Source organism: Heteronotia binoei, chromosome 1, assembly GCF_032191835.1.
Source record: "Heteronotia binoei isolate CCM8104 ecotype False Entrance Well chromosome 1, APGP_CSIRO_Hbin_v1, whole genome shotgun sequence".
NCBI lineage: Eukaryota > Metazoa > Chordata > Lepidosauria > Squamata > Gekkonidae > Heteronotia > Heteronotia binoei.
In genome coordinates this window covers 225258979-225284917 of record NC_083223.1, presented here as the reverse complement: position 1 = coordinate 225284917, position 25939 = coordinate 225258979, and the positions used below count along the sequence as shown (strand labels likewise).

The following is a 25939-nucleotide window of genomic DNA, read 5'->3' as shown; positions in this document are numbered from 1 at the left end:
TCTTACATTTCTATTTACAAAAAGTCTTACCAGATATTGATAATAAGCAATTATTCATTACATACAGCCATGTGCATCGTCGTGGAAATAACTGATGAAGAAAATACAACAGAAGAAGTACATTAAAGTAAATAGTAAATTAATTTGGAACTGGTATCACAATGAATAGAAGATTACTACTTGATGCAGTGCAGCTCACTTATAAAGACCACCTGGCTCCTGATCAAAATTTGTGGCATTTCCCATAGATTAAAACAACTGAAATCTTAACTTGAAAAATCCCACAAAAGTCAGAACGCATATACACACTATGGTTATTTAGTGTTACACCTCCATCCAAGAAAAACTGGCAATGAAAGTCATGAATGGTCAAGTAACAGCATCTGGAAAGTGAAGGGTAAGAAATTGATTCAAAATATGGAATGGAGGACTAGGAAATAGAGGGGAATTTCGTGTTTATTGTGTTAAAGAGCAATGTAAAGCTTAGTTGGCCACTTTCAATTCTGGCTGATAGGTGCATAGACCACATAAGACCGTCCAAATCAAACTGAAGCCTTGCAGCAGCTCCTGCAAACAGGAAACTGTCTCCAGAAATTATGCAACTGTTTCAGCTAGACAGCCACATGCTACTAACTCATGGCAAAACTACATGGAACGGTGGGGGATTATGACAGAACCTCCCAGCATATAATCATTATAATGACAGGACTATAATCATTAAAATGCCATGCATGTTATAAATAAAGAAATAAATAATGCAAATTTTAAAAGGCTGCCATGACACTAAAGTGTATCTTGGGATGCCTCCCCAGAGAAAGTTTATATATGGAGATTTATGGAGATTTCTAAACACTCAGTTCCATGACTGTCACATGTTTATTGGCTTTCACTGCTTTCAAATTCCAACATGGATAAAACGAGTCACAGTCTAATAATCTTTTAATGCAAACATTTTAAGAACAGAAACAAAATATACAGAACTATCCTGAAAACAAAATTATATAGTTATACATTTTAAAAGACTAGTTAAATGCTATACCACTATAAGCAGGAAAAGCAAAGCAAACTCAAAACAAACCTGTTCCATTGAAGTTTCATGAAGTTCATTAAGGTTTAAGGTGTAAATACCTTCCTCTGCACCAAATATCAAGTACTGGTCTATAAGAAAGCAAATTAAGGCATTAAGGCTCTAGCTATAACCAAGAAAAAAAATCGCTTCTTCTGGCTAGTCCTGACAGTTAGACAGGGCATGATAGCTATTATCATTATCAAATTTTAAAAGGCTGCCTTGACACTAAAGTGTATTTGAAGACATTTAAACTTAAGCTAGATCTCTAACATGCAGCAAAATGAGACAGGAATGAGGTCACTGAGGCCCAACTTGAAAGAATGGGCTGCCCCATTTTAGATTACTCATTTTAAAAATCTACAATATATTATGCTCCTCAATGCAACCAGAAAATTAGAACTGCAGGAAGTGGGTTATGGTTAGAGCCATGGCTTTTTTTGAGCAGGAATGCACAGGAACAGAGTTCCGGCTGGCTTGATGTCAGGGGTTGTGGCCTAATATGCAAATGAGTCCTTGGTGGACTTTTTCTACAAAAAGCCCTGCATGAAACAATGGTGATGTCAGGGGATGTGGCCTAATATGCAAATGAGTTCCTGCTGGACTTTTTCTACAAAAAAAATGCCCTGGTTAGAGCCTTGATGTTTCTTCTTGCAGAAAGATTTTTGTTTACATGAGTATTTAAAACGCACTCTGAATGGTTTAGTCAGGATTCTACCCTCTCATTTTGTTGCATGAGAAAATCAGGCCTTATTCATAAACTATCTGGGTAAATAGCAGTATAGCGCCTTTACTAACTATATCACACTTTTCACTATTGTAAAATCCCAAGACAACTGAAGGGCTTCAAAATGAGAGGATAACAATAAATCAACCTCTGTAAAGTGTAAAAGGAAAGCTGGATGAAGATTTTCCCTATGTATAAGACTGGTGATTATGTCTGGATGGTAGCTGATCTAAGACTGATCTAGATTTATTAAATCCATGTGGACATCTGGGACAATCAAGCAGAGGCAAAAATAAATTATCAACTGACTAAGAGACTGGAATAGTGTCTTGCAAATATAATAATAGCTTTTTGGCTCTGTCTTAGTGCAAGGGCAGACAATATTTCCTGAGAAAGAGGAAGTTTGAGGGATTCCAAGGGGCAACCAGAATTTTCATTTTGGCACTGAAACAAATACACTGCATTATTATTACAAGAAATGATTACCTCTTGTGTCAGGGTTTATCCATGAAGTTGCACAATGAATTTTTAAGGGGCATCCATTGAAAACCTTTGAAAAGCAAGCACCCATCTGTAATAAATAAAAACGAAGTAAATAGAGGACATATCGTAAGTAGGGCTGCACTGAACATTCTCTGATTCAGGCATTAACCTTAGCATTAATGCATTCCAGGCAGCAGAACAAATTACTGAGGAAATACCTTACCAAACCCATATACTGTTTCTGTGCGGTCTGCAGGTGCTTTCTGTCCTCTGCTCACCAACTGCTCCTTCTTAGAACTACTTTATATTTTCTGCTCTCTACTGACAATACTTGGCCACTTTCACCACACTGCTGAGCAATCTGATTGTCTGTGGCAACCCGCATAATATTATTTACGGGGATGATCAGAGCTCTTTTTCTAGCAGGAGCTCCTCTGCATATTAGGCCACACACCCCGATGTAGCCAATCCTGCAAGAGCTTAGAGGGCTCTTAGTATAGGGCCTACTGTAAGCTCCAGGATGACTGGCTACATCAGAGGGGCATGGCCTAATATGCAGAGGAGCTCCTGCTAGAAAAAGAGCCCTGGGGATGATATCACATGGGATCAAAAGTAAAGCTAAGGAGAAAAGTCACGAAGGCTGCTTCCAAACAGGCACATCAGTATGTTACCCCACTTCAGCAGCAATAGCAGTGTAAAAAGTGGAAGAGGGTGGTGACAGTGCCCAAGTATGCTATCCCTGGTGTGCTTGCTGCTGCCACCACTCCTTCTCCTCCACTGCATCAGACTAGAAGTACCACCAATTGCACCAAACTTCCCCTGCCACCCTGCAACTACACTTTCCCCTTCCCAGTTGAGCTGCTGTGTGAAATTACACCATGACTCAGCTGCAAAAGAAGAAGAAAAATTCTGCTAAAGAAGTAAAAAAAGGGAAAGGGGCACTCCACCTGCAGCTTTTCTTTAAACTGGCTTATCAGGGCTAAGTGCAGTAGCCACATGTGTCATGTCTGGATTGGGTATGATATTGTATGGATGACACACACACCCCAAAACAAACAAACAAAAAAACAGCAGGGGCTTTCCACTCTGGCAGCCCAAGAACAGTAACACTAATGAATACAAGTTATGTTCTCAATAAGTAATGAAAACTGGAAGCACTTTTTATATTGACAAGCAGAAACAAGGTAAATGGTCAGAAGTATACCATTCAGTGGACTGAACAAAAGCAATTATGCTACAAGAAACAGGCGTTCATCAAAGGTGTTATGAGACAGATGAGATGAATCATCCATAATATACCCAAGAAGGTGCCAGCTAGCGTCTTTCTGAAGTACTTAAATTTCTTCACTGCATTTTAACTGCCCTCTCCCGCCAAAGCAGGGCTCAGGGCTGTGCACAACATAATTCATAGTACAGGGTTACAAATTTAAAAAATAATAAATACACAACAGCTAACCTAAAAAGATGGCATTCAGAATTACAGCAGTGCCACTGCCTCATGGGAAAAAAGCAGGGGTGAGGTGGGAGTGCTAGTAGGTTGCAACTATTGCTGTCCTCAATCAAATGCCTGGTGAAACATCTCTGCCTTACAATGGATGTTATCTGGAAGAGATGTTCCACCAGGGTGGAAAACATCCTGGCTGTAGTTGAGGACAGCTGGACATCCCTTGGGCCAGGGACTACCAGTAGATTATGATCTACCAACCATAGTCCTCTTTTGGGGTATACTGGGAGATGCAGTCGCAAAGCTACATGGGTCCAAGCAAGGCTTTTCTTGTAGCAGGAACTCATTTGCATATTAGGCCACACACCCCTGATGCAGCCAATCCTCCAAGAACTTACAAGGCTCTTAGTACAAAGCCTACTGTAAGCTTCAGGAGGACTGGCTACATAAGAGAAGCCATGTTGGATCAGGCCAAAGGCCCATCTAGTCCAACACTCTGTGTCAAACAGTAGCAAAAAAAAACACCAGGTGCCATCAGGAGGTTCATCAGTGGGGCCAAGACACTAGAAGCCCTCATACTGTTGCCCCTCCTAAACACCAAGAATACAGAGCATCACTTGCCCCAGATAGAGAGTTCCAACAATATGCTGTGGCTAACAGCCACTGATGGACCTCTGCTCCATATGTTTATCCAATTCCCACCTGAAGCTTGTCTGCTCAGATGTCACACAAAAGGAGACATAAGCTGCAGTCTTAAGGATAGTTTTCTGGGAGAAAACCCCACTGGGTAACATGGAACTTACTTCTAAAATTGTCCGTTTAGATACTCAGAGGCTGTGTCCAGGCTGCTGACCCGGAAGTGAGCCGATGGAAACAGGAACACCCTAGAGCGTCCAGATGGTGCGTGGCCCATCACCAGAACAGGGACAGGCCGTGGGTGCCCTGGAAGAGCTTCCAGAGCACTCATGCGCCCATCTGCTGCTCCTCAGGCACTTCCTGGCCATCCAGACTGCTGTCCAGACTTCAGTAAAGGTAAAGGTAGTCTCCTGTGCAAGCACCAGTCATTTCCGACTCTGGGGTGACACTGCTTTCACGTTTTCAGGGCAGACTTTTTACAGGGTGGTTTGCCATTGCCTTCCCCAGTCATCTACACTTTCCCATATATATATATATATATATATATATATATATATATATATATATATATATATATATATATATATATATATATACATACATACACACACACACACACATACACACTGTGGCTAATAGCCACTGATGGACCTCTGCTCCATATTTTTATCTAACCCCCTCTTGAAGGTGGCCATGCTTGTGGCCGCCACCACCTCCTGTGGCAGTGAATTCCACATGTTAATCACCCTTTGGGTGAAGAAGTACTTCCTTTTATCCGTTTTAACCTGTCTGCTCAGCAATTTCATCGAATGCCCACGAGTTCTCGTATTGTGAGAAAGGGAGAAAAGTACTTCTTTCTCTACTTTCTCCATACCATGCATTATCTTGTAAACCTCTATCATGTCACCCCTCAGTCGACGTTTCTCCAAGCTAAAGAGCCCTAAGCGTTTCAACATTTCTTCATAGGGAAGGTGTTCCAGCCCTTTAATCATTCTAGTTGCCCTTTTCTGAACTTTCTCCAATGCTATAATATCCTTTTTGAGGTGCGGCGACCAGAACTGCACACAGTACTCCAAATGAGACCGCACCATCGATTTATACAGGGGCATTATGATACTGGCTGATTTGTTTTCAATTCCCTTCCTAATAATTCCCAGCATGGCATTGGCCTTTTTTATTGCAAACGCACACTGTCTTGACATTTTCAGTGAATTATCTACCACGACCCCAAGATCTCTCTCTTGGTCAGTCTCTGCCAGTTCACACCCCATCAACTTGTATTTGTAGCTGGGATTCTTGGCCCCAATGTGCATTACTTTGCACTTGGCCACATTGAACCGCATCTGCCACGTTGACGCCCACTCACCCAGCCTCAACAGATTCCTTTGGAGTTCCTCACAATCCTCTCTGGTTCTCACCACCCTGAACAATTTAGTGTTATCCGCAAATTTGGCCACTTCACTGCTCACTCCCAACTCTAAATCATTTATGAACAAGTTAAAGAGCATGGGACCCAGTACCGAGCCCGGCGGCACCCCACTGCTTACCGTCCTCCACTGCGAAGACTGCCCATTTATACTCACTCTCTGCTTCCTATTACTCAGCCAGTTTTTGATCCACAAGAGGACCTGTCCTTTAACTTCATGACTCTCAAGCTTTCTAAGGAGTCTTTGATGAGGAACTTTATCAAAAGCTTTCTGGAAGTCAAGGTAAACAACATCTATCGGGTCTCCTTTGTCCACAAGTTTGTTTACCCCCTCAAAGAAATGTAACAGGTTAGTGAGGCAAGATCTTCCCTTACAGAACCCATGCTGAGTCTTCCTCAATAACCCGTGTTCATCAATGTGCCTACTCATTCTGTCCTTGATAATGGTTTCTACCAACTTTCCCGGTATTGAAGTCAGACTGACTGGCCTGTAATTTCCTGGATCCCCTCTGGAACCCTTTTTAAAGATGGGGGTGACATTTGCTACCTTCCAGTCCTCAGGAACAGAGGCAGATTTCAATGAAAGATTACAGATTTTTGTTAGAAGATCCACAAGTTCAACTTTGAGTTCTTTCAGAACTCTCGGATGTATGTCATCTGGACCCGGTGACTTATTAGTTTTTAATTTGTCTATTAGTTGTAGGACCTCCTCTTTTGTCACCTCAATCTGACTCAGGTCTTTCAACACCCCTTCCAATATTAGTGGTTCTGGGGTGGGCAAACACTTCTCATCTTCCACGGTGAAGACGGAGGCAAAAAATGCATTCAGCTTCTCAGCCATTTCCCCATCCTCCTTCAGTAATCCTTTTACCCCATGGTCATCCAAGGGCCCCACTGCTTCCCTGGCTGGTTTCCTACTTCTAATATATTTGAAGAAATTTTTATTGTTGGTCTTTATGTTTTTTGCAATATGCTCCTCATAGTCCCTTTTTGCCTGCCTGATCACAGTCTTGCATTTGATTTGCCACTGCCTGTGTTCCCTTTTATTAATCTCACTTGGACTGGTTTTCCACCACTTAAAGGAGTCCTTCTTACCTTTTACAGCTTCCATTACTTTGTTTGTTAACCACGCTGGCCTCTTCTTATACCTGTTTGTGCCTTTCCTAACTTGTGGTATGTATTTTATCTGAGCTTCTAGGATTATAGTTTTAAATAGTCTCCAAGCTTCCCCAAGGGTTTTGACCGTATTTACCTTTCCTTTCAGTTTCCTCCTCACATGCCTCCTCATCTCAGAGAATTTACCCCTTTTAAAGTTAAATGTGGTTGTGGCGGTCTTTTTGGGCAACTCCCTATTTATACAAACGGTGAAATCAATAACATTATGGTCACTGTTCCCAAGCAGCGCATTCACTTTTACGTCTCTCACCAAGTCTTGGGCATTACTTAGGACCAGATCCAGGATCGCCCCACCTCTAGTAGGTTCTGAGACCATCTGCTCCATAGCACAGTCATTGAGAGCATCAAGAAACTCAATCTCTTTCTCTCGACCAGAACACATATTGACCCAATCAATCTGCGGGTAGTTAAAATCACCTATTACGACACAGTTTTTACGTTTAGCCGCTATCTTTAATCCTTCCATCATATTATAATCGTCCTCTCTCTTTTGATTTGGTGGGCGATAACCAACTCCCATAGTTAAATTTCCTTTTGGGCCCTCTATTTCAACCCAAAGCATTTCTAAAAGGGAATCTAATTCTCTGACCCCAGTCTTACTGGACCGTATATCCTCTCTGACATACAGAGCCACCCCACCTCCAACCCTTCCCTCCCTATCCTTCCGATATAACTTATATCCAGGAATCACCGTGTCCCACTGATTCTCCTCATTCCACCAAGTTTCTGAAATTCCCACAATGTCTATGTTTTCTCCCAACACTAAACATTCCAATTCACCAATTTTACTTCGGACACTTCTAGCATTTGCATACAAACATTTATAATTTCCCAGGCAAGCTAGGCCCACCACCTCTGTCCTGCCGCCTCGAGACTCTGGCAGACAGTCCATACTATTTGTCACCATCACAGTGGACAACTCTGATCCGTTACTCGGTAGAAAAATAGAAGCCAACCCTTCTTCTCTTTGAGATGAGTCCTCCCGAACCAGAGACATTCCATCTCCTGTCGGCTTTCCCCCAAGATTTAGTTTAAAAACTGCTCTGCCACCTTTTTGATTTTAAGCGCCAGCAGCCTGGTTCCATCCGGAGACAAGTGGAGACCGTCTCTTTTGTACAGCTCCCGCTTGTTCCAGAAAGCATCCCAGTGCCTAACAAACTTAAACCCTTCCTCCTTACACCATCGTCTCATCCACACATTGAGACTTCTAATTTGCGCCTGTCTCTCCTGCCCTGCACGTGGAACAGGTAGCACTTCCGAGAAGGCCACCTTGGAGGTCCTGGCCTTAAGTCTCCCACCTAGCAGCCTAAATTTCTCCTCCAGGACCTCACGACTGCATTTCCCCACATCGTTGGTGCCAACATGCACCACGACCACAGGCTCCTCCCCAGCACTGTCTATCAGCCTATCTACTACACGTGTAATGTCCGCTACCTTCGCACCAGGCAGGCAAGTCACCATACGGTCAATACGCGGTTTTGCCACCCAGCTATCTACTTGCCTAAGGATCGAATCACCAACTACCAAGACCCCCCTTCTCCCCCTGCCCAGGGATGGTTCCTTGGCGTGAAAGGATACCTCCTCACCAACCGAAGAAGAGGTCCCTTCTGAGGGCGCATTCCCCTTGTCCTCAGCAAGGTGACCTGTTCCCTCTCGACCCTCACGCTCTCTGGCAGCAACGGGGCTGCCACATTCAGAGTGGGGCTCATCTAATACGCCCCCGAGAGTCTTCCCCAATTGCCTAACTGACTGTCTCTGCTTCTCCAGGGCAGTCACCTCGGCCTCAAGGGCACGAACCCGTTCCCTGAGGACCAGGAGCTCCTTGCATCGAGCACACACCCAAGACTTCTGTCCTGTGGGCAGATAGTCATACATGTGACACTCAGTGCAAAACACTGGAAAGCCCCCAACCCCCTGCTGGCATTCTACCTTCATGATATATATATATTAAATATACAGTCCTCTTTAAATGCTGTTGTTTACGTGGCTCCCCCTCTGGAAGGTCAACTTACCTTATTGGGAGAACAAGGAAATCAGGGATCTGGGTTCCTGGTCCTTCGGAAGCCCCCAGGCAAAGAGCCACAGGCCAAGAGCCCTTTAGCTCTCGCCCTTCGGCTCGCGCCAAAGGCTCGCGCCTTTGGCAAGGCGCATCTTAAAATGCAAAGAGGGTGGAGTAGACCACTCCTAAGCAATCATCAACAATTACTCTCAATCAATCAATCAATCAATCAATCAATCAATCAATCACTTTCACCTTTAGCCCACTCACCCAAACATACAGCAGTTCCCCAGCTATCACAACTCAGCCTTTTCAGCAGTCACCCAAGCCTCAGAATGAAGTCTTTCAAAACACAGAAATTCTTAGCAACTTCTCCAGCTGTCTCAGCCTTTCAGAGCTGCTCTGCTCCTCTCAGGCCTCTCTGAGTCAACCTCAAGCCAGCTACCTGAACTCAGCTTCCACTGGGATCAAACTCAGGTTGCGAGCAGAGCTTAGGACTGCAGTACTGCAGCTTTAGCACTCTGCGCCACGGAGCAACCCTCCAGAATTCAGCAGTGGTGCCTTTTTGAGCCACATGGACTGCAGGTAGGGACGGGGTGAGAGCGGGGGCAGAACAGGAGCCAGATGTGCTTTTGGATGTGCTTTTTAGATCACTCGCCAGTCGTTCCTGAGGCGGCTTTTACTGCCGGTCTGGACCCAGCCAGGATCAAGGAGGATCTCATGTCCAACTGAACATGGGATCCACTGATTTAGTTACTCAGTACACTTTTCCATGAGGTACAAGAGCCTAAGCAACATCCCAGATCTCTTGCCAAATGTAATCCACGGTGCTTTAACAGGACCTTATGCATCACAATGCATGAAACATACAAATGAGGGACTTTTCTCTTTCAAGACTTTTATGAACACATGAACATATGAAGCTGCCTTATACAGAATCAGACCCTTGGTCCACCAAAGTCAGTATTGTCTACTCAGACTGGCAGCAGCTCTCCAGGGTCTCAAACTGAGGTTTTTCACACCTTTTTTGCCTGGACCCTTTTTAGTTGGAGATGCCGGGGATTGAACCTGGGACCTTCTGTTTACCAAGCAGATGCTCTACCACTGAGCCACCGTCCCTCCCCTTTATGAGAGGGATATAGGGCTGCAAGCCATAGGTCCCAGAGGAGGATCCCCTGGTTTTGAGAGTTCAGCTCAGCTCAAGCTTTTGCAGTGCTTTATTTTAACTATATTTGTGAGAGAAGCATCAACATCTTATGGAACAGCCGCCCTCCCTATTCATCTAGTTAAAACCAGTTCAGCTACATATTTGTTTTAATAGGTACAATATTTCTAACATCGAACTTGCTTAATCTTTAACAGAAATTGTATTAAGCAATAGCTCATTTCATTTGGAATACTTACATGCACTTTTGGTGTAGGAGGCAAACCATTACTAATTGGCTTCTAGGAAAAAATGTAAATTGTGAAAAGCTTTGTGCAAACATGGAATACAGTAAATAAACTGGCAGATAAAATGGACCCTAATGACAGTTAGGTTACAATACTTCAGACAACTATAATGAACTGCAAAATCTAGTGATGTACAAGTGGAAACAAACAGATTGAGTTGAGTTCCACTTGTGCAAGATCTTCTTGCAACATCTAGTGCTTTCTGTCATGTATTATATAGCATCCAAGAAGCAGCTGCAAAAAAATTGGATGAAGCAGAAATGCAAGTGGGGATGCAATCATTTTGCATTAGCACAAGTGGATACTGTGATCTGTTTCTTGGTTTTCCACTTGCATGAGAGCTCTAGAACAAGTGGAAATTTTGTAGTTGGCCTTTTTCAAAACACCTCACTGATATAAAAGCACAATGATATTTAAGACAGTGCTTATCTAGTGTTAGCATTCTTTTCCCACCCACAGTGGTACAGTCATCTATTCATGCAGACAAGCCTTTTCCAGACCACCTGTATGTTCTTGGTATCTCTGGTGCACAAACACAGAATATTTTGACTTCATTAGATAGCTAAAATACAGTAAAAGCTAACAAGCTGGCAATGTTCTATGAAATCAGGGAGGAGTCCATTTTGATTTTCTCCATACACATTGAAAAATGTAAGTAGAAATACAGGACTACCTACCAGCATTTCCTTTTTTTCTTTCCTAGAGATATTAGTGTGTCTGTTCTCATTTGATTCCTGATGAGAAGATCCCTCTCTGTCACCATTTAGTTGTACAGAACTGAATCCATTACCTTCAAAGAAATATTTAAAGGCAAATAAAGAAAATTCTTAATTATAATATAAAACCACCTCCTTCCACACACACCTTTTTGATTTTCTTATTTCATTTTTACATGCTGGCAGCCTGGGAGGGATCATGGGAAGGAGGAGGAATAATTTAGAAATCAACATCAGCCCACCAAAAATCTCCTGCCTCTGGCACCTCTAAACTCTCAGGTACTTGATATGGCTGGTTTTTCCCTGCACACACAACCAGGATGAGTTCTGAGGAGGTGCCTCAGCATGGTACAATGCCATAGAGTCCACCCTTCAAAGCAGCCATTTTCTCCAGTTGATCATTGCCACCAGGAGATCAGCTGTAAAAGTGGGAGATCTCCTGTCCCACCTGGAGGCTGGTAACCCTACCAGTGGTTATTAAAGAACATAGAGACTCTGTTGGTGGCCAAGTATTGCTACTTCACCCAGTTTACTCTCAAATATAGTGATTCCAGTTTACCCCTAGAAATTTGGAATTCTGGGTGGAGAATACAGTTCTCCATTTGCCTGTTTTACCTTTCAATCAATCATGTGAGAAAGACGAGGCAGAGAGAGTGTGACTTGTTCAGTCTCATCTTCTGAGGTGCAAAGTATTCTGAATCGCTAACCAATTATATACAACTATAAGTGTTAGCAATCCAAGACCTACAGGGAGTACCCTCTTATAAACATAATAAGATCCCATTTTCAAAGCCATTAAAAACAACAAAAATGCACAATTAAAACAACTGAAACTATAGCTAAAAACAACAATTAAAATGTTGGGCAAGAAAGAACACCAAACCAAACAAAAAACTCTTGACTTGCTGGCAGAAGATGGTAACAGGTGGGCAAGTCACTCTGGGGCGAGTTTCAGAATTTTGGTGCCACAACTGAGACAGCCCTCTCCTGGGTTGCCACCCCCTTAATTCCAGAAGGCAAGGGCACCTATAGCAGGACCTCAGAAGGTGACCATAGTGGTTGGGTAGGTTCATTATTCCACCCATATAAATGTACCTTGAAAGCGTAAAGTCTTCAGTGCCAGAGCTCCAGTATGCCAGTTAATGAACCAGAAAATGATTTAACCCCCCCCCCCCCACAAAACTACCCACAATTAATGGAATTTTCACTTATTCTCAGTTGTGAAGAAAGCCAGCAAAATATGGGATTTCCAAATATTACTTCGCAACTCACCCACACTAGCACATGTTCATTTAGGCTGCTTCTGGGATACACACATAAGAATTCAAATCCAAGCTCTATTTCTTTTAATTGGTTTAAAAAACCACTCTATATTTTTCTCAATATCACTTGTTACCTAAAACATTTGATTTCTGTGGAGGTAACCGAGGAGGGGGTGGTCTAGGTGGGACCTGTGTGTTTGATCTTGCAGGACTCTCTGAAACAGGGCATCTTTTGATAGTTCCTTGATTATCATCTTCAGAAGAATGTGTCTCCTGTGGTATGCTGATGGATTTAGGCTGAAAAAGTATACATAATTACTCAAACAGCTGTTATTAGCTGTTATTTTTTTGCATTTATATCACATTACCTTCATGGTCTAAAAGTCTTACATATGACAATCCTGGACGAAGAAAAACAATCTTATAATCTAATAGTGAAATCAGCCAAAGCTTTGGGTACTTGAATCTAGTGACTGGAGCTGTGAATGGGCAAGATGGATCTTTCTACAAACCTGAAAAGGGCCCCAGGTTTGGGGGGGAAAAGTGAAAAAGGAAAAAATACAAAATTGTTTTTTTAAAAATCCAAAAATGATAAAAGGAGCACATGTAGCTTTAAGCCACAGATCCCCTCAGTGGCTGTTGTTAGACAATCATAGTATTACAGGCTGAGTTTTTCTGAGTAAAAAGGCAGGAGGAGAGGGCAGGTTGCTTTCCAAGCCTATTCTGCCTTTTGAGGAAAGACTCATTGGGCCCAAGCCTGACGAGGGGTGCTTGCTTCAGATTGAGAAATTCCTGGACATTTTGTCTGAGGAGGGTTTGGGGAAGGAAGAGGTCCCAGCTGAATATACTGCCATAGAGTCTACCCTCCAAAGCAGTTATTTTTTTCCTAGGGGGACAGATCTCTGTTATCTGGCATTCAGTTGTAATTTTGGGAGATTTCCAGGTCCCACCTGGAGGTTGGCAATTTAATACAGGGAGCAACCTCTGGATTACTTGATACCACCTGACTTGCATGATGAAAGCCTGTGTGGCACAGCAGTTAAATTTTCAGAGTAGGATCTGGAAGGCCCCAGTTCAAACCCTCATCTTCCTGTCAGAGCTCAATGGGTGATTTTGGACCAGTCACATACATTTCAGCCTAACTTACATCACAGGACTGTTGTGTACATAAAAAGGAGGAGAATAATGTAAGCTGCTTTGGTTCCCACTGTGGAGAAAGGTGCAGTATAACTGAAGTAAATAAATAATAAATACTGCTGAATATTTGAGGAAGTAAAAGGTAGATTTGTGAACAGCTGATAACCAGAGAATGAGACAGAGAAAACAGAGGGGGTAGGGGGGTTGCCAGGAGGAAGGAAAGAGGAAATAGGGGAGGAGTGCAGAGGAAAGTGAGGTGCCACTCCACAAGTTCTTGCAAGTGGGCCCAGTCTAGTGGCTGGCACCACACAAATGGGACATGGAGTACATGGTTTATTTCCATATGGACCTATTAGCCATAATCCGTTTGCATTGTGTTCTCTCCAGTTTTCAAAGAAAGGATTTTTTCTGTGGTTGCATCTCACTTATGGAGATGCATATTCCCATTCAAATCTGCCTAGTGAATAGCACTGTTAAATTTTAGGCAGTAATTCCATCTGTTGACACACACTGTATCACCTGAGACACAGTTTCTGTTACTGATATTTTATTGTTTAACAGCTAGTATTTTCTTTTGTTTTATGGTTTTAACTTTTGTTAAGAACATTTCTATCCTGCCTTCCTAAGTAAAAGTTTGGTTCATACTCTGGTTATTTCCCACCTCAAGCAAGTACTATACAGTCACTGACATTCCTATATCAAACCTCAAGCCTCTTTAATCTATCCAACACTTCTGCCAAAATTACTGGCTTCCAGCCATATTTTGGATGCTGTATAATAAAACTATTATAGAACAGCTTGGTCATATTTATATCACACTTTCCCCAAAACTTTAGTCCATTTGCAGGAAGGGCAAGCTGAAAGTGGAAAACTGAATAAATAGAATCAAATCACAGTGATGACCCAAAGCAGCTTAGAACACTGTTTATCCCCTCTCCATTTTCTCACAACCACCATCCTGGAAGGTATGTTAGGCTACGAGAATGTGACTGGCTCAAGGTCATGCAGAGAGCATTCATGGTAGATTGAGGATTAGAATCTGGGTTTCGCAGAACCTTGTCTGACATTTTATCCATGACACCATGCCAGCTCTCAAAAATGAAGCAAAATAAATCCAAAAGGTATTCAGTGGGTTTTGGACCAGTGCACACTACAATGTTTTAATACGCTTTCTTCAGTTCTTTTTCTAAGATTCATATCCAACAGTTTTGGTTTTCTTCTTGTTTATCTTTGACTTGGAGTATTTCCTACAATGCGGTACAGATACTGAAACACTTACAACAGACTTTATTGTACTGATCAGTGAAAACATCCTTGAACCTGTGAAGTCTTAATTTTATTTACTGTTTCACCTCACTTTTCAGCCATAACACAGCTCTTGAAGTGGCTTACAAATGTATTTATTTAATAGTATTCTGTTCTCTCTGTAAAACACACCTGAAGCAGTACACAACAGATTATTAAAATACATAACAATAAAATGAAAAAAACCCCAGAACATTTAAGCAGCAGTAGTGGGATCTAATTCAATCACAGCCGCTAAAAGTTCAATGCAGATTATACACCACTGATTTCTCTCATTCAGACCATGTGACAACTCTCCTAAAATCCTCAACCTTGCTCTATATCCCATTCTGCTTTCCAGGACAAATTCCTAGATTTTTAAAATTTTTCCAAAGCCTTGCCTTACCAGATCTTCCTCTTCTGATTTCTCTCTTTCCATAACCTTCATGGCCCCAACTCTACCACACTCAGCTGTACATATAACTTTTGCTCCCTTCAACAACTCTCCTTTTGCTGTTTCTTTTCTCTGGAACTGCCTGCCACTTGATGTGCCTCCTCTTTTTTCCTTCAAATTCCTCCTCAAAATCCACTTTTGTGTGTGAAGACTTTGGCTGAATTGTTTGGTCCTTAACTCCAAATGGATCAGAGATACATGTAACCACAGTTGCTCATACTAATTCCCTATTACCCTTGTGTCAACCTCTTCCTTCCCCATCCTCTGTAGTTTTCCTCACTATCTAAATTTAAATCATCAGTCCTTAAAGTAGGCACTTGTATTTTGTTTTCTTTTTGCTTTGAGAAGTGCCACATATTTCAATGGTGCTATCTTAATGAAACAGTTGCATGACCTGTTTCTTTGTATGGATGCTGATGTGACAACTGTGCGTTCGAAAGATTTTAAGTAACTTTCCTACAGCAAATGACAAAAGTTCCTTACCTTTGGTGGTAAAGGAGGTGGCACTTTAGCCTTCATAGTTGAGCTTAAAAAAGGAAATCAAACGTTAATGATAAATATTCCAATCCATCAAAAAGGATAACATGCGATATCACATGTGATCTTCACATGTTATAAATCTGGATGGGCAATACAAGAACCCCAGTATCACTTTGACATGGCCAATAAGTTCCTGAGAGGTATCTGAAAACTCCCATTTCAATGTGTGGGGATGCAAGATTCTATTCTCATTACCGCTGAAAGAGTTTGGGAGGCAGTGCCAAAAAGAATCAAGCTTTAGAAATTGTCAGGCTCCCCCCCGCCATCCCAATACATAAATACACATATTTTTCCAAGGTCAATTCTGAATATCTGTGTGCATATTCTGCATACCACATTTTCAGAATAATAAAAGCAGAATGCCTTCTCCACAGTAGTTTAGAATCCACTGTGGTAATGGAAATACTACGCAAATTATGCTAAATGCAATTAAAATATGCAAATGTTCTTCAGTGCTTCAGTTCATGATCCATTTCAGATATAGTCCTCTTTACTGAACAAGCTGCCCGCTCTAGATAGAAATTCACAAGATGGCTTGGTATATTGGAATCTACAGTAAATATTTTTCCAGCATGCCTTAAGAAACCAAAATTAGGAACCCAACACCTAGTGAGAACAAAATCATCAATTAATGATTTAGCACAAATCATTTCAGGGTAAAACGTGTTATTATAAGAGAAAACGATTTCACAGGCAAAGATGGCAGAATGCAAAAGTAAGAATTTAAAATACACTGAATTATACAGACAGTAAGAATTTAGCAAGAGGAAATTTAAATGCTACAATCCCATGTTCAGTTTCAAGCACCATTCCCACAAAAAAACAACGGGACAAATATGGATAACTGTGTGTTGTACATCAGCCAGACTTTTTTCAAAAAATTCTGCTGTGATGAGGTGCTATGATGAAATTTGCACAACTAGCCTTTTTTACAAAAGAATGTGCGTCAGATTACCCACAGCCAGTTAGTCTATTAAAATACATAGCAAGGCATTTTGTCACCACACAGTTTTGTTTCCAAATAGGCCCATGTCTCTTGAAGAAGAAAATTAAATTCAAAAGCCCAGTCTTAGAACACAAGACACCAGCAAGAAATGAAAATTGCACATAAAGTACTTTATTTACCCAAAGTTCTGGTTTAGGGTATTGACGTGATTCCCTGCATATTGCTGGGGAATCAAATTTTGCCTTGACTGCCTTTTTCCAAACTCCAATATTGCCCTGTTAAACAAGAGCACTTTTATGGCCTTTTGTAAATACGGAATATTACTATCCACAGGTTTTGAAAATACAGGCCAGTTCTACCAAGTTCCACCTGCTTTAAATTACACTGTTCAAAGAAAAATACACATAGATAACTTGGCAGAACTCCCCTGGGTATACAAATTCAGAAAGGTTCCCTGAAGTGGAAATAAATATTCAATATATGGGCCTTTATTATGCCCAGATAGAACAACACTCCTAACTATGTTCCTTCACATATAGTGTCAGCACAAATTAAAGACTCAGGATGCCATATCGATTGTTTAAGGCACAACAGTCAACTGGTAGGACAAATACTGCCACATGACTGTCAATTATTTGACCGCAGCCAAGTATTCCATGAAACATTAACCACAACTCAAATGCAACTGTGCAAGTAGCAGTTTACTCTTCTATTTTATTATAATGCAAACACTCAGCAAAAGCAGGAAAGAGGGCTGTCTGCCCCACAGTCTGGCAGCAGGCAGGGGTAAACATAACAGCATAGCAAAGCTATTTGTACTGGCTAAGTACTGCCTGGATCTCAAACCAGTTGCAGTTATTTTGCTTTAGCTTCTGCTTTAATTTCACCCTTTGAAGTTCTACTTATAGCTGGATCCCAGCGTATGAGAATAAAATGAAAAAGATGAGTCCTTAGTATTTATTTGACGATATTGTTAAAAGTTGTTACATTTCTGTTTTTAAAAAAGGACCTCAGCTTTACCAAGGACTTGTGCACCTCAGAAAGTAGGAAAGGGCCTTTGCTGTTGATCACTGAGAATTTAGGGTGATACTAAATGTGACAACAGCTTTTCCACACTGGAGCCTCAAGTGTGCAACAAACAAGTTTTGCTAACTTTCCTTCACATTTTTAATGTACATGCATGTAGTTCTTTGGCAAAACATTTTAAATCATTAGAAGACAACATTTGTATCTGCTCAACTCACATACTAGCACATATATTTTTGCTTCCTCTGTCAAGAGAAAAGTTCACAGTGGTTCTGGCCTGCCAAATCAATGGAGAAAGCAGCAGCAAACTTAACCTGTGTTGCCTGCCAGTATGGGCCCTATAAAGAAGGGCAACATTAACCCAACAAGAGAAATGCATTCATGAGCAGGACACAGTTTGAACTAATTTTCCTCAGTTACCTATGAAGTGCACATACTCTATTACTAGCAAAACTTACTGTTTAGCATCATCACTGTCCACATCTTCCTCATCTTCTAGATGTGCCACATGTCCCCTGTGGAATTAAACAGGGTACCACATCTGAGTGCAATTTATTAACTCATCAAAGATTGTTTCCTGCACCTTTAATGTAGATACCTTGGTTTTTAAATCAATCAGCAGATGCAAGACAGATAAGCGAGGAGGTTTCTTATACGATTGACAAGAACATGGCCAAATGAGCACTGCCAGACTGTGACAGACACAAGAATGTGTGTGCAAGAGAAAAGACTTCGCAATCAAGAGAAAAAGGGAAGTTAAGAATTACCGCTGATGCAGTTCTTCTTCAACTGATTTTAGAAGACTCCTTTAAAAATAGAAGTAAAATTCAAGGACTGGACACACTCAGCAAAAGCACATATTTTCAGACACTTTAAAATATGATTTGACATATGTAAGCCATGCAATAAATTACGTCAACTGCTCAAGATATTAGATGAAACATTTATTCATTTCAGATTGAATCAGCCGAATTAGAGACTACTATTAGTGTGTATTCAGCTGTACAACAGCATATTGATTACTGCAGCAGACAATCACCTCTATAATCAGATTTAGTTTATCTTAATATAACCACTAATGTTAAAAACTTCCCCCAAAATAATGCATTGACATAAAAAATACTGGCACAACTAGAATCAAGAATGGATTAGTTCTCCAGTTTATTAAATTTACATTCTAATTCTTAAATATATTTCAGGTCCATAGGTTGCAGCATCAATACATACTCTTTATATCTTTGAACTGCTTAAAGAAATCTTCATGGATTATATCAATTCTTGCTAATCAATTATATTTCCAAAAATTTGCATGTGAGAAAAGACAAGTTCTACAAAAGACTATTTATTTTAAGAAGCACATGTATTTCTCAGAGGAAAAAAATACTATTTAAAATGGTGCTCGCCGGCTACAATTCCTTTAACGGTTTGTCAGCTGCTCAGTTAATAAGGGGAATCTTTAAATCAAAATGCTTTAAAATTAACTGAATCCTGGACTCAACAAGCTAAACAAGCTATGCAACCCTAGTATTTTCACAGAATGATTTTCCTCAAATCTCTGTGTATGTCATCTTCCAAAGCAACATATATTTGAGCCAACCTAGACATTAAAACTGACGCATATATGCACAGACACATGGACATACTGGGATACAGATGCATGTAAGAAAGCAGTCTTTTATATAGCTATCAACTCAATAATTCCTGAGCCACATATAATCACAACAGATGTAGGTCTTTAAATACCCACTGATTGTATCTAGTTTTTACAGTTGCTTTTACTGAAGAAAGGAAGTACAATACATTTAGAGGTACTGACCCCCCCACCAAAAAGAGGAAATATGTACCCATTATTAGAATACTCACTTATTTCCACCCAGGAAGTAACTGCCTTGGGGACCTTGACCATATTCTAGTTGCAAATCCTAGTGAGAGAAAATAAATCGATCATTAAAAAATAAAAGTTCATATATTGTTCTGGCATCCCTAGTGTCTGAATTTCAACATCTAATCTGCCCCTGCTGTTCTTAGATGGTCTTCAGTGTCACACAACAGCCTAACAGCACACTAACCAATACAAAGTAAATTGTGTATCACAGAAACACAGAGCTGTAAGGGACCTCAGGAGTCATCTAGTCCAATCCCGTGCACAGTGCACGAAATGCACAACTCCTCCCCCCCCCGGTGACCCCTGCTCTACGCTCAGAGGCACAGAAAGGCATATGCCTCTATACCTGAGAATATCATTTATCATGTCACATTTGCTTGGAGCAAAATATATATATATATATCTATATCAAAATATATATATAGAAAAGAAGCTGCCCAACTGAGGGAGAAGATATCCTGGCCTCTACCAGCAGGGTCTCATCCTCTCCCTCCCTCCTAGAGACAACACAGTAGAATGAGGACAACCAGCATGACCCCAACCATGAGCCACAGGATATGCAACTGGAGGAGCTTGCTCTCCCTGCAAAAAACAAACAAACAAACCCTCTGCAGTAATGGCTAGAAGTACAGGGATGGTCCAAGGGCTGCTAGGTGACTACACTCCTCCCCACCTTGGCAGAAAGAACTCCAGCAAAGAAAGCCTAGTTTAGCCTCCACAGGATATAAATGCTCAGTCTGACACTGCAAGAACAAAGTAATCTTCCTCTTGTACTTTCCTCTTCAACTCCTTTGTGCTCTTAGTCTTCAGCTAGTAAGTCTGAGAGGCCAGGGGGTGTCCTGTCTCTCTTGATTGATATGACCTACTTTGTAGGACAAGGTTATGAAACATGGGATGAGGAAATCAATTAATAATGCTGTTCTATAAACCCCTCTGCAAGGGTTCATGCAATATTATACAGGCTCTGTAGCAGTTCAAATACTTCCAACTATGCAAGACGTTGCACAACTTTCTGCCAAAATACTACTACATTGGCAGGTTTAATTTCACCTCTGTCATGTAACACTCCAGTTCAAGGTTTAACATAGTCCTTCCTCAAGTAGGAAGGATCTTCTGCATGCTCCTGAGACCTAATTGTATATGAATATGAATCTTATATGGTCCCTACCTTATTGTTAGCTGCTTTGTGGACTGGCAAACAAGTAAGCACAATATAAATTTATAACATTTATTTTAAAGAAAGTTACAAAGAAAGCCAGATTAATCATGAAGGAAGAGCCTTCTCAAAAGAAAGAGGGAACCTCCTTGAGAAGCACACTCTTCTTAAAAACTTCAGGAATGTTTCTTTTATGTGCAAAAAAATGGGAAAAGATGCATTAGCTTTCAGTTAATTCCAAAGTTATCCACAGCTCTATAGGATCCAGCAAACTGCAAATCCTTGCAAAATTCTGACAAATCCCATAAATCCTTAAATTGCATTAACCTAAGTTTACATGGTTCAAGAAGTAAAAGAACTGCTGAGATAAAGCTACCAGTTCCCAGCAAAGTAACCATGCTTTAAATGCTCTTTTAAGGCTTCAGTCTTATGCACACTTAACTGGAGAGTAAAGTTATACTGAATATACTGGGGTTTACTTTTCAGTAAATATCCACAGGACTGGGTTGTGCACAGAAGTTACAAGTGAATGAACTGCTAATGAAGATTTGACAAATATGGTAAAGTTCTCAAGAAACTGTAACAGCTGTACCTACTATAGAAATATGCATAGAAAAGGAAACGAAAGATCTTATGGCTGGGCAGAGGCAAAACGTCTCTCTCAATTTGTGACATACAAATCCAGGACAGTGTGCAGTCTACAATACTGACAGAAAAGGTAATAAGAGAAAATAAGGAAACCTCTACAAAATGCAGAGAGACCCTTCATCTGTCACCATATGTTAGAAATTTCACAGGAACATTTTTTATTAAAAGTGACATCTGTCAGTATGGTTTATGTCTGTGTTATTTAAAGGGCTAAACATTTGCTTACTTGCCTGTTTACTACCCTTCTATCTGCTAGCATCAATAGATTAAAATAAATATTGTACTGTATTTTTCACATTCCTTTCTAAATTGCTTTTACTACATACTTTAAAAATAACCTGCATTTCAGCCTAGATATTATGTCAAAATATGAGAAAAGAATTTTTCTGTATGATGTCTCTCTGTGTTTTTGTGGAAGAATACTTGTAAAAGTAGAACAAGACAGACAAAAAGCTACCACCACCTTCGTCCATCTAGCTCTTTGAAAATGCATGATTACTAAAAACTGAATCATGTTTTTGTAACAAACATATGAAAGATGAATATGCAGATACATATGCAAATTAAGCAGTTTTCACCAAGGAAAAAGGTTGTGGACTTACTGGGTCCGATTTGATATAAAGCAGCTTTATATATTCACACATGTACTGTATAACAGCCTAATATCTATTGTATTACACAAAACAGAAGCAATTCCTCAACACAAGTTCTCATGCTTGCCTCTTTCCCTCCCTAATTCTGCAGGATATGTAATGACCTAAGTCCAAGAGATTCAAATAAAATTGCAGTATCCTGGTAACAACTTATCTGTTGTGGTTCTTTTCTGGTCATTAGTAACTAATATGAGGTACTGGTAATAAAAATTCAAACACTGTAGAACCATAAATACTTATATATTTTAGCTAATGCTAATTTGGTAATTTTGAGCAACAAAAAATTAAAGGCTCAACTATCAGGCAAATTTCTTTCTAAACAATCTTTATCATGAATTTTTCAGATTTTGAAACCACACTTCCCTTTTACTCACTCACACACAACCTTGCCATTGGTAATGATGGTGATACTTCTGCCGTCTCACAGTATTTACATACAATATAATGTACCATATTTTTGGACCATAAAACGCACTTCCCCCCCAAAAAAAAGTGGGGGGAAAAGTGTGTGCGTCTTATGGAGCGAAGGTAAGTACCTTCCTCCGGGGGAGGGCGATCCGCTGCCTCCGCCTCTGATCCCGGCGCTTCCCCCGCACCTGCCTGCCTGGCTCCAGCTTCTTCCAGCAAGCGCTGGGATCGCTCCACGTGGCCCCACCGCAAACCCAGCGCTTCGCGAGCGCCGGCTGTGGAGAGGGCAGCGTGCTTCCTCCTTGCCTGCCTGGCTCCAGCTCTGATGCTTACAGCAAGCGCCAGGATCGCTCCCTCCGCCCTCCGATCCCAGCGCTTGCTTTAAGCATCAGAGGTGGAGCCAGGCAGGCAGGCAAGGAGGAAGCACGTTGCCCTCTTCACAGCCGGTGCTCGCGAAGCGCTGGGTTTGCGCAGGGGGCGGGTGCTTCCTCCTTGCCTGCCTGCCTGGCTCCAGCTCTGATGCTTAAAGCAAGCGCTGGGATCGGAGGGCAGAGGGAGTGATCCTGGCGCTTGCTGTAAAAGTCAGAGCTGGAGCCAGGCAGGCAGGCAAGGAGGAAGCACTTTGCCCTCTCCACAGCCGGCGCTCGCGAAGTGCTGGGTTTGCGGTGGGGCCACGTGGAGCGATCTCAGCGCTTGCTGGAAGAAGCTGGAGCCAGGCAGGCAGGCGCAGGGGAAGCGCCGGGATCGGAGGCGGAGGCAGCGGATCGCCCCCCAGGAGGAAGGTGCGTCCTATCGTCCGGAGCGCCTTATGGTGCGAAAAATACGTATATCATTCCACTTAAGAAGGGAACACAGAAGGACTATGCAAATCATGCAAATTTTATGAGCCCCTCACGCAATATCACATTTGATGCGTGTTAAGGATCTGTTCTCTGTCCTTTGTTTCTGGAAACTAAAGTTGGATAATTTATTATTTATCTTCAGTATTTTCAAGCAAGTTTAAAAAAAAAATTTTAGGTATATATGATGTAGGCCAAAGGGGTGAGATGGATGAGAAATACCATTGGGTGAACTTTGGGAGCAACTAGAAGTTACTGAACCTTTTGGTGTGATATACTATTTTGCCAGATTAGAATCTGGGAGACCTCGGTTCAAATTCCCACTCTGCCAGTGTGAACCCACTAGAAGGCCTTGGGTCCAATCACTCAGCCTAATCTACCTTTAACAGTGGTTGTGAGGATGAAAACGGAGTAGGAAGAATGTTGCAAATTGCTTTGGGCCTCTTTTTGGAAGGAAAGAAAGCTATAAATATCTAAATAAATAAATTCAGTCCCATCTCAAACAGCTCAAAGCCTTCATCCATATTGATGCTAAGGGGAACATCTTAATACAAAGTGAGTTTTGCTTATTTACTTTGCAATATACAGTGTCATGGGTTAGTGGTCCATGACAGATCTAAACTGTTATGAAAACAGGAGAGTTCAAGGCTTAAAGATAGCACAAATTATTTTTGTCATTCAAAGAAAAATAACTTTCTTCATTGAGCAAAAACGTGATTGTGCTGTAGAGAAACTGAATGAACTTTTATATGCATGTATAACTAGCACATTTATTTTTGCATGATTCTGCACTGCTTGCGTTTGGTAAGTATTGGATCTATAAAAAGGAAGACTTATTTTCAGGAATGATGATAGCTATACTTCAATATAGTAATAATGGCAATACTTAATCCTAATACTATTAATGTTTCACCTACAATCATCATCTTACAAAAGATTGTGCATGGGGCTAAACCAGGGAGAGAATATCCTACCAAAGGCTACCAATAAAGTCTGTTGAAGAGATTATATTTAAAACAAGGGCTTTCCAATGCATACCTCAGTTTCTTAGCTGCTATGTTACACTAGCTTTCAAATAATTTTTTTTGTTCTTATATAAAACACTGTTTAAAGTGGCAAAGGATGAGAGATCAAATGAAACAGTAAGGAAAAACTCTTGTTTGGATCCTTCCTAAAAGGTCTGCAAAAGGAGGACTCACCCCCAGTTATTCCTAGGGATTTCCGGTTCCCCAGGAATTCAAAGAGCTTTTGAGCTAGAGCAAGGAGAAGAAGAAGATGATATTGGATTTATATCCCGCCCTCCACTCCTCAGAGTCTCAGAACGGCTCACCATCTCCTTTACCTTCCTCCCCCACAACAGACACCCTGTGAGGTGGGTGGGGCTAGAGGGCTCTCACAGCAGCTGCCCTTTCATGGACAACCTCTGCCAGAGCTATGGCTGACCCAAGGCCATGCTAGCAGGTGCAAGTGGAGGAGTGGGGAATCAAACCCGGTTCTCCCAGATAAGAGTCCTCACACTTAACCACTCCACCAAACTGGCTCTCCAACAGAGAGAGAGATGAAGAAGCAGTGCTCCACTGAGAGAAAACCTTCTATTCATGCAAATTTAGACAGGATACAGGAACAAGAAAAACCTAAACTGACTGAAGTAATGAGTAGTCATAAAAAACAGGAAACATGTTATACAAACATGGAAGGAAAGCAGTTCTTTTTTAAAAAAAGGAACATAAAACTGAAAAAGTCACTTTAAGAATATTATGACAATCACGGTTTTGCAAGGTGCTTTGAAGGGTAATTACTTCATAATTAGATTGTTATAACTGGATCCCAAAGGCTGGCTAGTATAAGATCCAATGTAGCAGGAAAGCCAAGCAATGTCAGGATACAGAGTGAGGCAGTCAGATGATTCTGTCAATGGTGCGGCTTTGAGAGCTGAGCAGTGATGTGATACAAAGGAATCTAATTTGGCTTCCCCCTTTCCTATGCAAGCTTCTAACCAAAGGTTCAGCATGAGAACACATATTTGACAAGGAGGTGACACTTGCCTCAGGAAAGAGGCAGTCCAGTTTGTCAGCAGACAACTCCTCCTGTGAATTCATCTCCCAATTTGTTTGGCCAGAGCAGGAACATCTTACACTGCTTTAAGAAGGGAACCTGGGAGTGAAAGTGCAATCAAGTCACAGTCAACCAACCCATGAGGTTTTCAAGGCAAGCAGTTTGCCATTGCCTTCCTCTGCTAAGCCTTCCTTGGTGGTCTCCCATCCAAGGACCAATCTGGCTTAGCTTCTGAGGTATGATGAGGGAGGCCATTTCACATCCCAGAGAGAAACTTAGAACAGAGTAATTTATAAGTACAACACAAAAAGCAAGGTTGGTAATAAACCTAGAAATCCCTGCTACCTTCTCAACTGGAACAGATTCATACCATTTGGAAACAACAATGGTGGGCTGAAAGCTTTCCTTCCTCTTCTGAGAAAAGGACTGTTTTCTCTTTATCCTCCCATCCAAATATTAGTTAGCTTCTGAAGGGAGTGGCTCTGATGAAACCATCTATAGTACATCTATTCCCTAGTTGG

At 41.3% G+C, this 25939-nt stretch overlaps 1 protein-coding gene across 10 annotated transcripts in view; it reads right to left on the bottom strand.

Annotated features, from left to right (window-relative positions):
- Window positions 1-25939, bottom strand: part of MAP4K3 (mitogen-activated protein kinase kinase kinase kinase 3) — a 91506-nt gene that overhangs the window by 17472 nt on the left and 48095 nt on the right. For 2 of the 10 annotated variants that reach the window (XM_060248471.1, XM_060248488.1), the window contains 11 exons: window positions 19638-19696; window positions 18542-18580; window positions 18233-18289; window positions 16928-17023; window positions 15746-15788; window positions 12522-12684; window positions 11087-11199; window positions 10362-10403; window positions 2280-2364; window positions 1079-1158; window positions 31-91 (listed from right to left, as the gene is read on the bottom strand). In XM_060248471.1, the coding sequence (XP_060104454.1) occupies window positions 31-91; window positions 1079-1158; window positions 2280-2364; window positions 10362-10403; window positions 11087-11199; window positions 12522-12684; window positions 15746-15788; window positions 16928-17023; window positions 18233-18289; window positions 18542-18580; window positions 19638-19696 (838 nt within the window). The remainder of the gene's footprint in view (window positions 1-30; window positions 92-1078; window positions 1159-2279; window positions 2365-10361; window positions 10404-11086; window positions 11200-12521; window positions 12685-15745; window positions 15789-16927; window positions 17024-18232; window positions 18290-18541; window positions 18581-19637; window positions 19697-25939) is intronic. The other 8 variants (XM_060248532.1, XM_060248496.1, XM_060248480.1 and 5 more) reach the window with 4 other exon arrangements.